The sequence below is a fragment of the Glandiceps talaboti genome, chromosome 4, assembly GCF_964340395.1.
Source record: "Glandiceps talaboti chromosome 4, keGlaTala1.1, whole genome shotgun sequence".
Taxonomy (NCBI): Eukaryota; Metazoa; Hemichordata; class Enteropneusta; family Spengelidae; genus Glandiceps; species Glandiceps talaboti.
Window position 1 is genome coordinate 982,979 of NC_135552.1, and position 14,339 is coordinate 997,317.

Genomic DNA, 14,339 nt, shown 5'->3' on the forward strand with positions numbered 1-14,339 from the left:
ACTCTATGCATACTGTAATTGCCAAGTTCTAAATGATATTGGGCCATGGATAAAACTGACTCCTTTTATTGGCATGGCATTGATACAGGTGTAGGAGAACTCAGTTGTTAACTCAGCCAATACAGGAGAACTCGGTCAGTTACAGACTTTGCCAACTATAGTCCTGCTTGCAGACGGTGCATGCATTTCACTCAATACTGTCCTGCGAAAAGCAATGTAATCAGCCTATATTGAGTGTGGCAGCAAAATCAAAGTGTGACCTCGCATGCAATGCACTGGCGAGTCAGTGTTGTAATGTTGATCTGCATCTAACCATAGACAGTGGAGGTCTCCCCTCCACTGTCTATGATCTAACTAAGTTCGGTAATCAACTTATTGTACTGTGTACAGTCGGATTCGCAATATATATACATGTACGCATTAAATCCAGTCAATTTCAACTGATTTCCAGTGACTTTGTCAACCAAGTAATAAAATCGAAGTTGATCAAGTTGCATGCGTAAGGTTATATTGAGCCAGGGTCCAATTGACGGGTCCAACTGACTAGAAAGCCAACGATACACAGTACAGGTACCATCATGACGATGCGATGTTGATGACACTTGAAGAACATCTGTATGGTGATCAAGAACAGTGAATTCTATACAAATCATGCAATGAATTGTAAGAATTGTTTTGGTTCTGACATTACTCATCATTCAAGAACCGAGTCGGAGTGACTGGGCCAGGTGTAGTACTACAACTTTACAACTCCAAGTACACTACTAGATTGAATGGGTCACGTTTACTGAAATTTTGAACATCCATATTTCTGAAAGAGTTGCAACATATACGAAGTTATTGACTCAATGATATTATCATACTCTACCTTAGCTCGCTTCATGACTTCCTTTAAATGGGCTTGTTCGACTTCTGTCAGGCCTGGTACACTTTTCGCCAAAGTGGACATATCCGCCTTACCAGGCTCAGCCATATTGGTTATGACGTCATGTGATCAGGTGATTCATGAGGTAAAACGAGAGTTTACGAGAAAACGCGGGACATTTGTATAAACGCTTCCGGTATATGGGAGTCAAAGCACTATTTTTTTAAGTGTTTCATCTGACCTCCTTTTCTTCCTTCCGTAAGGAAGGAGATACTTTAGGGGCAGAAATGTCTCTGTGTATGTATGTATGTATGTATGTATGTATGTATGTGTGTGTGTGTGTGTGTGTGTGTGTGTGTGTCACAGTCGCTTGTAAACTGTTATTCCTTTCCTAAATGGTTTTATTCTTGTCTTGACGGTCCTATAATACAGAACAATGACGTTATTATAGGGATTAGCGATATTCTTATAAAATCGGTAGCGATGTCATACCCCCCTACATACATACAACACTGTAAGTAGGGGGATATGACATCGCTACCGATTTGCAACCAGTGCACAAAGTTGTTGAATCATGGACACTCATAAAATCACAAATAAAGACTATTATAAGTTATTGACTGACAGGATGTCTACTTACAACTGAGGGGTGACAGAATAGACTACTGGTCTGGCTACACTTTTTCTTGGATTTTTAGCCCATCACTGACATAAATAAATTAGCAAATAAATGAACATGTATATATTACTAAAGTTTACAGTGGTCTGAGATATATACAATGTTTCCAAGCTGTTATGTTTTGTTTTCCCAAAGTGATGAACTGAAACTCTACACATCATGTTAAAATCAAAAGTCATACGAGTAAACAATAATCGATGCATAATAAGCGGATAATTTACGAAAAAACAAATATGTACACCCCTTGACCCATCCTCTTACTGTAGCTTATCGAGTCTGAGATGGCTATTTCATTTCTCGCATGGCTATTTTACTAAAATCATGAAATTGAGGGGCTTGAAATCATCAGACTTCGCAAACAAGACTATTTGTACCATGCATTCTTAGCTAGCTGCATCCGTTGGTCATGCGATGACTTCTGTTGCTGTCCGCTGTTTATATATTGTTTACATCATATGCATACAAGTCTCAAATCCAGTCTCAGATACCGTCTCACTTTGGAATTCCTTCAAAATGAGAGTCTCAGACTCATTCTCATTTATGGTTTACATGGGGTCTTATATATCTGTTCTGAGGCAGTGTCACAGTGAATATTAACTGCATAAGAGGCGAGATCAGTTCTTCAATGTTGGATAAAAAAATTCTTTGAGGTGGGGGTAGGGGTTTGGACAATTTTAGGTCTCCTCTTATGAAACCATATGTTGTGTACCCCTAGATATAAATATTACTTTTAAAATGTAATCAAATTGAGAAACAGAATAATTTTAGCTATAGTAAATGCATGGCACTAAACTACAGTAACATGCGATATGTCAACAAAATAATTATTTTTCCTATCTATATATTGGCTTTGCATACATAACACTACATACTACTACATACCGATTTGAAATCGACTGTGCTGTCTAAGCATTATTTTCAGGTTTGCCAATTTAATTAGAAGGTGGTGGGGTTGGGTCTGAGGCCTAAGTAAAAGAATTTAGTTCATAATCGCAAACGGTAAACTCACATTACAGTATCTCATCGTGTCAGTAAGTCATAATCACATTCTCGAACCGGCGTACGGCATCCATTCATTGCAGTATTTCATTTTGTAACTGCAATACGTCATTTTAGCATTGTGGTATTGCATAGGCGAATTTTAGCAGGTATATTCTACACCAAACACGTACCGACAATTCTCGTTACAATTTGCGTAACGACGTCTATGGCGTTGAATGCCTGCCAATATTCGAAAATTCAATACTGCAATGACTATATGCAATACTGCAATGACTATATGCAATACTGCAATGACTATATGCGATATGACTACATGAGATGATTACATGCGATATGACTACATGCGATGTGACTACATGAGATGACTACATGCGATATGACTACATGAGATGACTACATGCGATGCGACTACATTAGATGACTACATGAGATGACTACATGCGATATGACTACATGAGGTGACTACATGCGATGTGACTACATGAGATGACTACATGCGATATGACTACATGAGATGACTACATGCTATACTGCGATGCGAGATGATGACATGATATGTGGCGATTTTGTAATGACGTTATGCCATTCGTAGATTATTCAATATGCATAAGGGGTAGACCATTCGATATCCTGGGGGGCTTTGAAGATTGGTGGAGAGTCATTATTTTTTTCCCACCTGCTTGCCTGAGAATTATTTTTTTCTCCTTCGCCTATGCTGGCAACTTTTTTTTTCTTTGCTTTTCTGAGATATCCGTATTTTTTTTTTACGTCAATGTTGAACACCTACATTTGTTGCCACAATTTTCTGTTTGGTTTTGGCACACGGTAATAGAGAGAGTAAAAAGATGTTCTATGACACACATATTATATTTAGAAAACTACATATTTCATACATGTTTGATTTTCAATTAAATAAACATCGTTGACAGTTTTTATGCCATGGTATGGTGACACACTGAAAATACAAATCGGAAACTTGATTGGTGAGCTCAAACATTCAGATAGACCAGTCAGTTTCTCAAGCTTGGGGGATGGGGGGTGTCAGTGTTTTTTTCCATTGGGCCGACAAAAAGTCACTGACCCCCCTGAATAAAATTTCATAGCATCTGACAGTAAGTTGTAGAGGGAAGAGCTTTGAGACTGGGATATGTCCACCTCTTGTGTGTTATTGTGTGTGTGAATGGGGGGGGGGGGTTTCTAGGGTTCTACAAAACGGCCTGGAGGATTTTTACTTCTAAAGGCAATGTTTAGGCTATTCACAGACACTTTCAGACAATAATTTACAAGCTTTACAAGGCAGCTCTAACATGTAAAAAGCAACTACATAAGGTTGAAACATGTTTGAAATAAAGTTCCGTAGCATCTTGACAGTAAGAGGTGGAGGGAAGAACTTTGATTTGAGGCTTGGACATGTCTACGTTTTTTTTTACCAATTTTGGTGAATCTTATTGTTGGTTTAACGAATGAGTGGCCTCTGGGGTGATGGAGTGCAAGGGGTCCCCCCGCCAGATCTGCAGTTTTTTGTTTCTATTTAGGCAATTTTTAGGTTATGCATAGCCTCTGAGATATATATTGCCAAGCATCGAAAAGCTAAAGTAAATATAACTTTTTACCTAAGTTTTCCATGTTATAAAAGTGGGCCTGTAACATTGGTATAGGGGCATTGATATTGCATGTATAGTAAAGTTACTGATGTGTTAGAGCACTTTAGGAGGTCATACCTAGTGTACAATAGAAACTTGAATTTGAGTTGTGGTGTCGATACATGTAGTGTCTGAAATAGGAAGTATAGCATCCCTTTTGACAAATTCATACTGAAGAGACTAGAACAATTTAGATTAAGTTCTTTTATAAACTATCCAATAGTATGAAGGTTACCATTACAAAACCTTCAAGTTCACTTTTGCCCCAAAGTGTAAGATAAGTGAAGCACTGATTGTGAAACAGCCAAACACTTACATGGCATGTTCTGTAACTAGTGTGGTAGCTAGGTAATACATGTATTATATGTATAATGTTATGTATAGTTATTTATGAACCCTTACATGAAGTAATATTTAAACCATTTACGAAAGAAACAGAGAAAAGAACAAATATATATATATATGTACCACATGCTAACGAAACTGACTGGTACCTGACATGTGTTTGAAACTGTTTGTCATGATTTGACAAGTGTCCTGGTTGGAGAGGTACGAGCAAGTTGAACAGTATACTCGAACCTGTGCATCATTTCCCTGCCAAGACATTTTTTTTTCTAACAGTAGTGGTCCGTCTTTTTTTTCCATCACCCTCTCATATCCGGATTTTTTTTCAAGCAAATGCATTTGGCATCTTTTTTTCCCCGAAATCTTCCAACCCCCCCCCCCCCCAGGATATCAAATGGTCCACCTCTTACCACGTGCAACGGTGCAACATGCTGAGGAGTACTCCCTAGCCTGTTTCATATCAATACTCGTATTATGCGTATTGAATAATCTACGAATGGCATAACGTCATTACAAAATCGCCGCATATCATGTCATCATCTCGCATCGCAGTATTGCATATAGTCATCTCATGTAGTCATGTCGCATGTAGTCATCTCATGTAGTCATATCGCATGTAGTCATCTCATGTAGTCATATCGCATGTAGTCATATCGCATGTAGTCACCTCATGTAGTCATATCGCATGTAGTCATCTCATGTAGTCATATCGCATGTAGTCATCTCATGTAGTCATATCGCATGTAGTCACCTCATGTAGTCATATCGCATGTAGTCATCTCATGTAGTCACATCGCATGTAGTCATATCGCATGTAGTCACCTCATGTAGTCATATCGCATATAGTCATCTCATGTAGTCATATCGCATATAGTCATTGCAGTATTGCATATAGTCATTGCAGTATTGCATATAGTCATTGCAGTATTGTATTTTCGAATATTGGCAGGCATTCTACGCTATAGTACGTGTACGTTACAGAATGACTGGTACAGTGATGTCAATGAATGTCTTCAACATTTGTGCAGAAGTCACCAAAGTATTAATGTAAGAATCTCTAGTTAATCGATTCATTTTTTCTTGTTCAGCACATATTCAAGTCTTTATTCAGACGTGAGGTATATTTGTTTACTTGATAAATGTAGTAAGAACAGTTTGAATTCTAAAGGTACTAGCATTAATATTCCATTTTATGTTAGCTCAGAAGAAAAAACAATTATACATTTGCATGTACCAAAATAAAATGACACTGCCAAACATGGTTTGTACTTTTGACTTCCTTTATCAGGACGTATCTGGACTTTATATGCGTATAAAGATACTTCTGTGTGTCCCACTTGGATGTAGCACAGGGGCGGGTCAGTGTCTCAATGAAATTATATTTTCATTTACCAAAGCAATCAGTTCACGTGACACGTTTGATTGACAGTTGTCATTGGTATATATTGTTGGATTGATAGTTATATGTTTACTCGAGTGTGCTATCTTCATAAAAATCGTCTTAAACACTTCTAAATTAAATCCTCCTCACATAAAGAAAGAAGCGACCAAAAATTTGACTGCTCATATCGTAATTGAATCCCGAGAAATCAACTGTCTTATGAAGCTTTCAACAGTTAATAAACTAGTTCTCTTGCCATTTCTTGCCCTAATATGTGGATAATGTTGTTCCACCTATTTTAGACAGAGAGTATATCTGGCCTGAATTACATTTCCGCGCAAATGCAAACCGAGGGAACGAACAGCACTTAGGGAAGGGGTGGGGGCTGATGAGAAAATATTTTGTACAAATTGTTTCCCAGTTCCCTCTTCCCTTCAAGCTCACAAAAAAACGTTGTCGCTGATTTTCATTTGTGCAGTTATATGGCATACTTCCCGTATTCTGGAGATGTGCAAATGTATGATACACTAGTATAAAATAACAGTGGTAATCGACTTCAGTGTTCATACATAATAAGAGATTTCTTTATAAGTGTGGGATTTGCAAGGAGAGGTTGGATCGTAATCTATATTTGGAGATACTTAGCCAACCCCATTCAATTGTGGTTTGGCGCAGGAACAGCATACCTTGATCACCCATGGGGAGTATTCTGGAATAGGGCTCAATCATTTGGTAACCTTGCCAAAATAAACCACAGGCTAGCATTGAAAGGGTTCTGGAAAATTCATTAAACGGAATAATTTTTAACCGACACAATATGCACATTATGCAAGTTTTTCGATTTGCCAATCCCCTCTCAGCGCAACGGAGGATGTTTTTAGACATGGTATTTTTTACAAGTGTGTAAGTAATGTTTATGATAGTCCATATATGCTTTTCAAGTTACATTTTAAAGTTCCACAGATGCCGGATCGGAGAACTAGAAAGTTTACAAACCTGATGCCAGTAAATTTAATGTTTTTAAACACTGTGCCGTTCACAGATGTACATGTATAACAACGTATAGTGGTCTTTGTTGTAGTATTTTGAATATTGACTTTTATTTATCAAATTTAATTTTCCAGATTGTCCACCTGACAATATTGATTTTATATATTTGCCTCATAATGTATTTTAGATATAGTATTTTATTTGCCACAAACTCAAAATCATATCAACATAACAAGAGAGAAAGTACAAAAGACAGTGGAATAAATATTACAATTAAACTGATGGATGAATACAGAGTTTATGGCTGGACCACAGAAATAGTTTGAAACAAACTAGTCAAGTTTGTGGCCCATACTACAATTGATTAAACAAATAAAATAATCAAAGCAAAAACAAAAACAAATTTGAAATTAAAACAAAAACAAACAAAAAACAAACAAAACAAAACGCGTTCTCATCAAAAAAAAATATATAACAACTGGCATTAAATGCAATGTAAGGTAGAAAAAGCTGAATTAATTTTGTAACAAATACTGTTTTAACTGAGATTTAAAAGTAGTCCTGGATTGTATTTTTTTCAATTCTTCAGGTAAGGAGTTCCAATGTTTTGCAGCTGCATACTGAAAATTGTGTTGCGTCAAAGTAAGATTTACTTTTGGAATGTAAAAGTTATCTCTCGTTGTATTCCGAGTGTGATACGTATTTGGTGGTGTGTTGAAATAGTCGTTAACTGTTTGCGGGAAGTGACCGGCCCTCAAATCAAAAATAAATAAAGAAGTATTAAATTTGCATTGCTGGTGGACACTTAGACTTCCCAGTTGCTGAAAAAGAGGGGAGGAGGGAGCACCAATATTTGAAAAAGTTATAAAGCGAATAACTTTCTTTTGAAGGTTTAAGATAGGCTTGAGAAATGTATTGCATGTATTGCCCCATATCTCTATACAATATGAGATATGGGGCAAGATCATAGAGTTATACAGCAGAAGAAGAGTAGATTTAGGTACGTAATAGCGAATTTTGGAAATTATGCCATTAATTGGAGAAATTGCTTTCCTAACTTTTTCAATGTGTGATGTCCAAAGCATATTTTGATCTAAACACACGCCAAGATAATTGGTTGACGTTACTTGTGAAATTTGTGAGCGATTGATGCCCAGACTTCCCTCCGTTTTCACCAATCTTTGCGAAGTCTTAATAATCATGAAATTCGTTTTTTTCTACATTGATAGTGAGCCTATTGGCGTCGCACCAGTCACAGACTTTCCTGAAGTCGAAATGGAGTTGATCAAGCTGAATTATATTTGAGGGATTGTTGATAAATTGAAACAAGTTTGTGTCGTCGGCAAATAATCGAAATTCAAATGCATCAGTAGCGTTCACAATATCATTGATGTAAATCAGAAAGAGAAGGGGGCCTAAAATTGAGCCTTGTGGTACTCCACATTGTATTTCGCTATATGGCGAGGTAACATTATTTATACAGACACACTGCTTACGCTGGGAGAGATAACTTTTAAACCAAAGTAAAGGCAAGCCTCTGACACTGTAGAAGAATACTATGGTCTATTGTGTCAAAGGCTTTCCGCAAATCAATGAATATACCACATGTCAGATATCCATTGTCCAGCTTATTAGCAATACCAGTGATCAGGTCAACCGGGGCAAGCTTAGTACTGTGTTTTTTCCTGAAACCAAACTGAGTTTTGATGAGGATGTTGTATTTTTCAAAATATATAACAAGTTGATGATTGACAATAGATTCAAACACTTTACTGATTACGGGCAAAATTGAAATGGGGCGATAATTGCCAACATCGCATGGCGAACCTTTTTTATAAATAGGTATTACCTTGGCAATCTTAAGTAGACTTGGAAAAATACCGGTAGCTTTGCGGGGATCAAGCTTGAATATTTCTCCAAGGACGTCTTCTTCAGACACGGGGTGAAAGAAAAAGGAGTTGAGGTAGTTCCCATCCAGGTATTGTCTAAAGTCTTTGTTGCTTGTAATCTTTTGAGCAAGATTGGGCCCAATACCAGTGAAATAATTATTGAATTCTTGAGTAATATCTCTTGTATCTGTTAAGCATGTGTTTCCAGGGTTGTTTGTAGTTAATTTATCGGGAGAACATTTGGTATGTGTTTTGTTCAACATCTCTTTAATAATAAGCCAAGTTTTATTGGTGTTGCCAGAGGCATTTGAAATTTTATTGGTGTAGTAGTTTTTCTTAGCCAACCTAAGGAGCTTCGTCAATGTATTCCTGTACCTAGTATACATATTTTTAATTTGGTTATTCCTTGGGTGATTTTTCATTTCCGAGAAAAGTTTATGTTTTGTATGTATGTATGGATGTAAATAAGCCCTCTGTGATCCAGGGTCTTTTAATTGACTTTTGTGTTCTTGTAAATGTTTTTATTCGAAGATGTCTTCTGATAACAGTATGAAATAAATCATTAAAAATATTGTTTGCTTCAGACGGATCTTCGCACATGTGGATTGGTTGCCAGGATACATTGCTTAGGTCAGCTAAGAAGGCCTCTTTGTTGTAATTCCAGAAATCGTAGGTGTGTGTTTTGGTACTGTTTTCAAAAACGTGATGCAGACTTTTAATAATGCCGAAAATTGGATAGTGGTCTGAAATGTCTGTTTCAATTGTACCGGACTCAATAAAGTGGTCAGTAATATTTGTGAGGTGTTAGTAACTCTGGTAGGGGTGTTAATTAATTGTGTCATATTGTATGTATTCAGGAGAGTATTGTAATGAGTAACGGGTGGGCTATCTAAAGATGTGTCAATATTCATATCGCCAAGGAGAATACAATCACGCCCGTTCACTGACACCTGATCAAGGCATGCTTCTAAACTGTCAATGAATTCATTAAAAGGTGTGTTGGGTCTTCTGTAGATAACGCCTATAACAATCTTTTTGTTGTTGATCATAGTTTCCCCAAAGATGGATTCGCAGTGATTAATTTTACATGTGTTAATGCGAGAGAAGGACAACGAGTTGTGAAAATACAGATCGACTCCACCACCTTGTGAGGCTTCACGATTACAAGTAACGAAAGTATAGGAAGGCAAATCATAAAGACAGCAATTTGAATCGGGATGTAACCATGTTTCCGTTAGAGCTATAAAAAGAAAATTTTGATCTAACATGCTTAGAAAGTTAACAAAGCTATCAAAGTTTTTTGTAAGGGATCTGACATTGCAATGTAGGAAAGAACATGAACTGTTTAAAAGATTTCTATCAGAATTGAACTGGTTGACGGTGCAAGACTTACAGCTGTATTTGACTATGACTTCTTCGTTCATCATGAAATGACTGACATCCTTAGAGAATAAGTAATCGAAAAATGTGTTTTTAATGTGCATTAAGTTAGTTTTGTTTGTTTGATATGCTTGTGTGTTTTGTATTCTTGAATTTTTCATTTTTAGGAGCCTGTAAATGGGACTTGCCGGCCTTCCGTGAAATAAATAAATAAACTGTATGTCAACGAGTTGAGTAATTGGTAACAAACTTTCATTCAAACGGGGGTCGACACATACATTCATAATTCATCAACAATACCGGTGCTTATCCGTCATTGCAAGCATTTAGCGAGGAACGCTAGTCTATACCTTCATTACACAGTGTTCACCCCTGTGCACGTTACATAAGTTTGTATTCCTGTAAAATAAAAGAATGTGGAGAAATCAACTCCGGACTTTTGATTGGTTGTTTGTCAAATGTAACACGTGTACTCCCTGTCAAGTGATTGACCAATTTGAAACAAACAACACCTAACTAGTCTTACAAACACAATAGTTTTCCCTGCCACCACCTTTAAAGTGCACCTGGAGGGGTAGAGGAAAATTTTGATCCTCTAGGTCTGATTGGTTCATGGTTCTCGACAGGAATCTAACATCTTGGGTTGGGTATATAAATGACGCGTGATACATTTTCAAACTGTCTTTGCGACTCCAGCAAACGATAAACAAAGATGGATACTGGTATTGTGCTGCTCACCCTGGTCTATGTCGTCATAGTATATGTCCGAAGCCTTGTACTGCTGAGAGTGGATGATAGAAGAATATTCCGATGTTTGGTATGGGTCCTGGATGCTGTATGCTGTCTACTTCGCTCACTGGTCGAAAAGAGGAAGTTGGAAGGAAAAATTGCAATGTGTATCACCGTATGGATGCTGTGTTTGCTTCAGATGTTTGTTCGCTGTACAATAGAGACTGTTCGAGAATGGAAGTCAATGGTTTGCGTATTGGTTCATCAATTTATCATGGTTTGGTCCCTGCGAGAACGTCGAAGGATGGTATATGAGATAAGTCGGTTTGCTATGTTTGTTCTTTCTGCTGCATTTGGGCCCGTTGTATGGGAATGGGGGCCATGGTGGCAATTTCGGCGCGGTACCTTTTTTGGCGGGAAGGTGGCGGCCCGGGTTGACAGGTTAGGATTTAGACGGTTTTGTCAGGAGGAAAGTTTGTCATTGGTTGTTCAAGTGGCACAGACTGTAATATTCCCCATTTTCGAAAACATTAAGAACGCAAAATACATATCAAAATTTATCTACGAATAAAATATACAAATCAAAATTTATCGACAAACAAATTTGAATAGATACGTCATACATAGTCATGTACACAAAGTTGTTCTCGGGTACCCAGATTCCTATAAATTCAGCCACCTCCGGTATACACATTTCTTTCACAACCGAAACAATTGTATTTTGCCATGTTCAAATGAAAAATCATTGATGTTTATATTAGACTATTTACGAAACACAAACTTGAAAACCATAATTGCCTATAACCACAGAAAACCACTTCTATTTAGGGTCCCATACTAAAGTTACCCCAAAACTAGTAAACCAAATGTAAACTTAAAATAGGTTGTTCCTAGAAATACAGACTGTGCCACTTCTAATTAGGGTTCCCATTCTAAAATTAACAACTTTCGCAAAAACTAGTTAACTAAATGTAAACTTAAAATAGATTGTTTCTAGAAATACTGACTGTGCCACTTCTAATTAGGGTTAAAGTTTTCGCAAAATCTAGTTAGTTAGTTTTTTTCAAGAAATACAAAGTTGAATCGAAATATTTCTTTCATTAAAATGCTAATCATACAAAATTAAAACCCGTGTATTTTGCTCTGCAGCGCATATTTTTTTCATTCATGTTACAAATTTAAGAGTTATTTCCGTAAAGACATTCTTCTTTGAAGATGATGAAAAAGATAAGTTTGTTTACAATATTACAAATATAGCTAATAACCACATAACAACCAACAATGTGAACCAAATTTATTTTTCGTTTTGTGATGGTCACAACATTCATAAATTACAATACAAAATAATGTCACCGCTTCAGTTATACCCATGGTATAGTGATCAAATATATGTGTCTCAAAACCAAATTAAGGCTTATGATCTCATCTTTTTGGTCAAAGATCTATCATTAGATTAAGATGTATTCTGGATGTGTTTATCTCATCAGTGATATGCAAATTAGGGCTAAAAAGACTCAAACTAAAAGAAAGTCTATAACAAGATGATCCAATCAGTAATATACAAATTAGTGCCTAATAATATGTCTTTTTGGTCAAAATTCTATCATTAGATTAAGATGTATTCTTGATGTGTTTATCTCATTAGTGATATGCAAATTAGGGCTAAAAAGACTAAAACTAAGTCTATATTTACAAAGTCTATAACAAGATGATCCAATCAGTAATATGCAAATTAGTGCCTAATAACGTGTCTTTTTGGTCAAAAGTCTATCATTAGATTAAGATGTATTCTTGATGTGTTTATCTCATCAGTAATATGCAAATTAGTGCCTAATAATGTGTCTTTTTGGTCAAAAATCTATCATTAGATTTAGATGTACTCTTGATGTGTTTATCTCATCAGTGATATGCAAATTAGAGCTAAAAAGACTATATTTACAAAATGTCTAAGATAATCCAATCAGTAATATGCAAATTAGTGCCTAATAATGTGTCTTTTTGATCAAAAATCTATCATTAGATTAAGATGTATTCTGGATGTGTTTATCTCATCACTGATATGCAAATTAGGGCTAAGAAGGCTAAAAATAAAAGAAAGTCTATAACAAGATGATCCAATCAGTAATATGCAAATTAGTGCCTAATAATATGTCTTTTTGGTCAAAATTCTATCATTAGATTCAGATGTATTCTTGATGTGTTTATCTCATCACTTATATGCAAATTAGGGCTAAAAAGACTAACAATAAAATAGTCTATAACAAGATGATCCAATCAGTAATATGCAAATTAGTGCCTAATAATGAGTCTTTTTGATCAAAAATCTATCATTAAATTAAGATGTATTCTTGATGTGTTTATCTCATCAGTGATATGCAAATTAGGGCTAAAAAGACTAACAATAAAATAGTCTATAACAAGATGATCCAATCAGTAATATGCAAATTAGTGCCTAATAATGTGTCTTTTTGGTCAAAAGTCTATCATTAGATTAAGATGTATTCTTGATGTGTTTATCTCATCACTGATATGCAAATTAGGGCTAAAAAGACTAAAAATAAAATAGTCTATAACAAGATGATCCAATCAGTAATATGCAAATTAGTGCCTAATAATGTGTCTTTTTGGTCAAAAGTCTATCATTAGATTAAGATGTACTCTTGATGTGTTTATCTCATCACTGATATGCAAATTAGGGCTAAAAAGACTCAAACGAAAAGAAAGTCTATAACAAGATGATCCAATCAGTAATATGCAAATTAGTGCCTAATAATATGTCTTTTTGGTCAAAATTCTATCATTAGATTAAGATGTATTCTTGATGTGTTTATCTCATTAGTGATATGCAAATTAGGGCTAAAAAGACTAAAACTAAGTCTATATTTACAAAGTCTATAACAAGATGATCCAATCAGTAATATGCAAATTAGTGCCTAATAACGTGTCTTTTTGGTCAAAAGTCTATCATTAGATTAAGATGTATTCTTGATGTGTTTATCTCATCACTGATATGCAAATTAGGGCTAAAAAGACTCAAACTAAAAGAAAGTCTATAACAAGATGATCCAATCAGTAATATGCAAATTAGTGTCTAATAATGTGTCTTTTTGGTCAAAAGTCTATCATTAGATTAAGATGTACTCTTGATGTGTTTATCTCATCAGTGATATGCAAATTAGGGCTAAAAAGACTCAAACTAAAAGAAAGTCTATAACAAGATGATCCAATCAGTAATATGCAAATTAGTGCCTAATAATATGTCTTTTTGGTCAAAATTCTATCATTAGATTAAGATGTAATTTTGATGTGTTTATCTCATTAGTGATATGCAAATTAGGGCTACAAAGACTAAAACTAAAAGTCTATATTTATAAAGTCTATAACAAGATGATCCAATCAGTAATATGCAAATTAGTGCCTAATAACGTGTCTTGTG

At 35.7% G+C, this 14,339-nt stretch overlaps 1 protein-coding gene across 2 annotated transcripts in view; it reads right to left on the reverse strand.

The window, feature by feature from the left end:
* Window positions 1–984, reverse strand: part of LOC144434653 (oxysterol-binding protein-related protein 11-like) — a 161,504-nt gene extending 160,520 nt beyond the window's left edge. For both annotated transcript variants that reach the window (XM_078123157.1, XM_078123158.1), the window contains exon 1: window positions 869–984. In XM_078123157.1, the coding sequence (XP_077979283.1) occupies window positions 869–973 (105 nt within the window). In that variant the 5' untranslated portion in view covers window positions 974–984. The remainder of the gene's footprint in view (window positions 1–868) is intronic.
* Window positions 985–14,339: the final 13,355 nt, after the last annotated feature.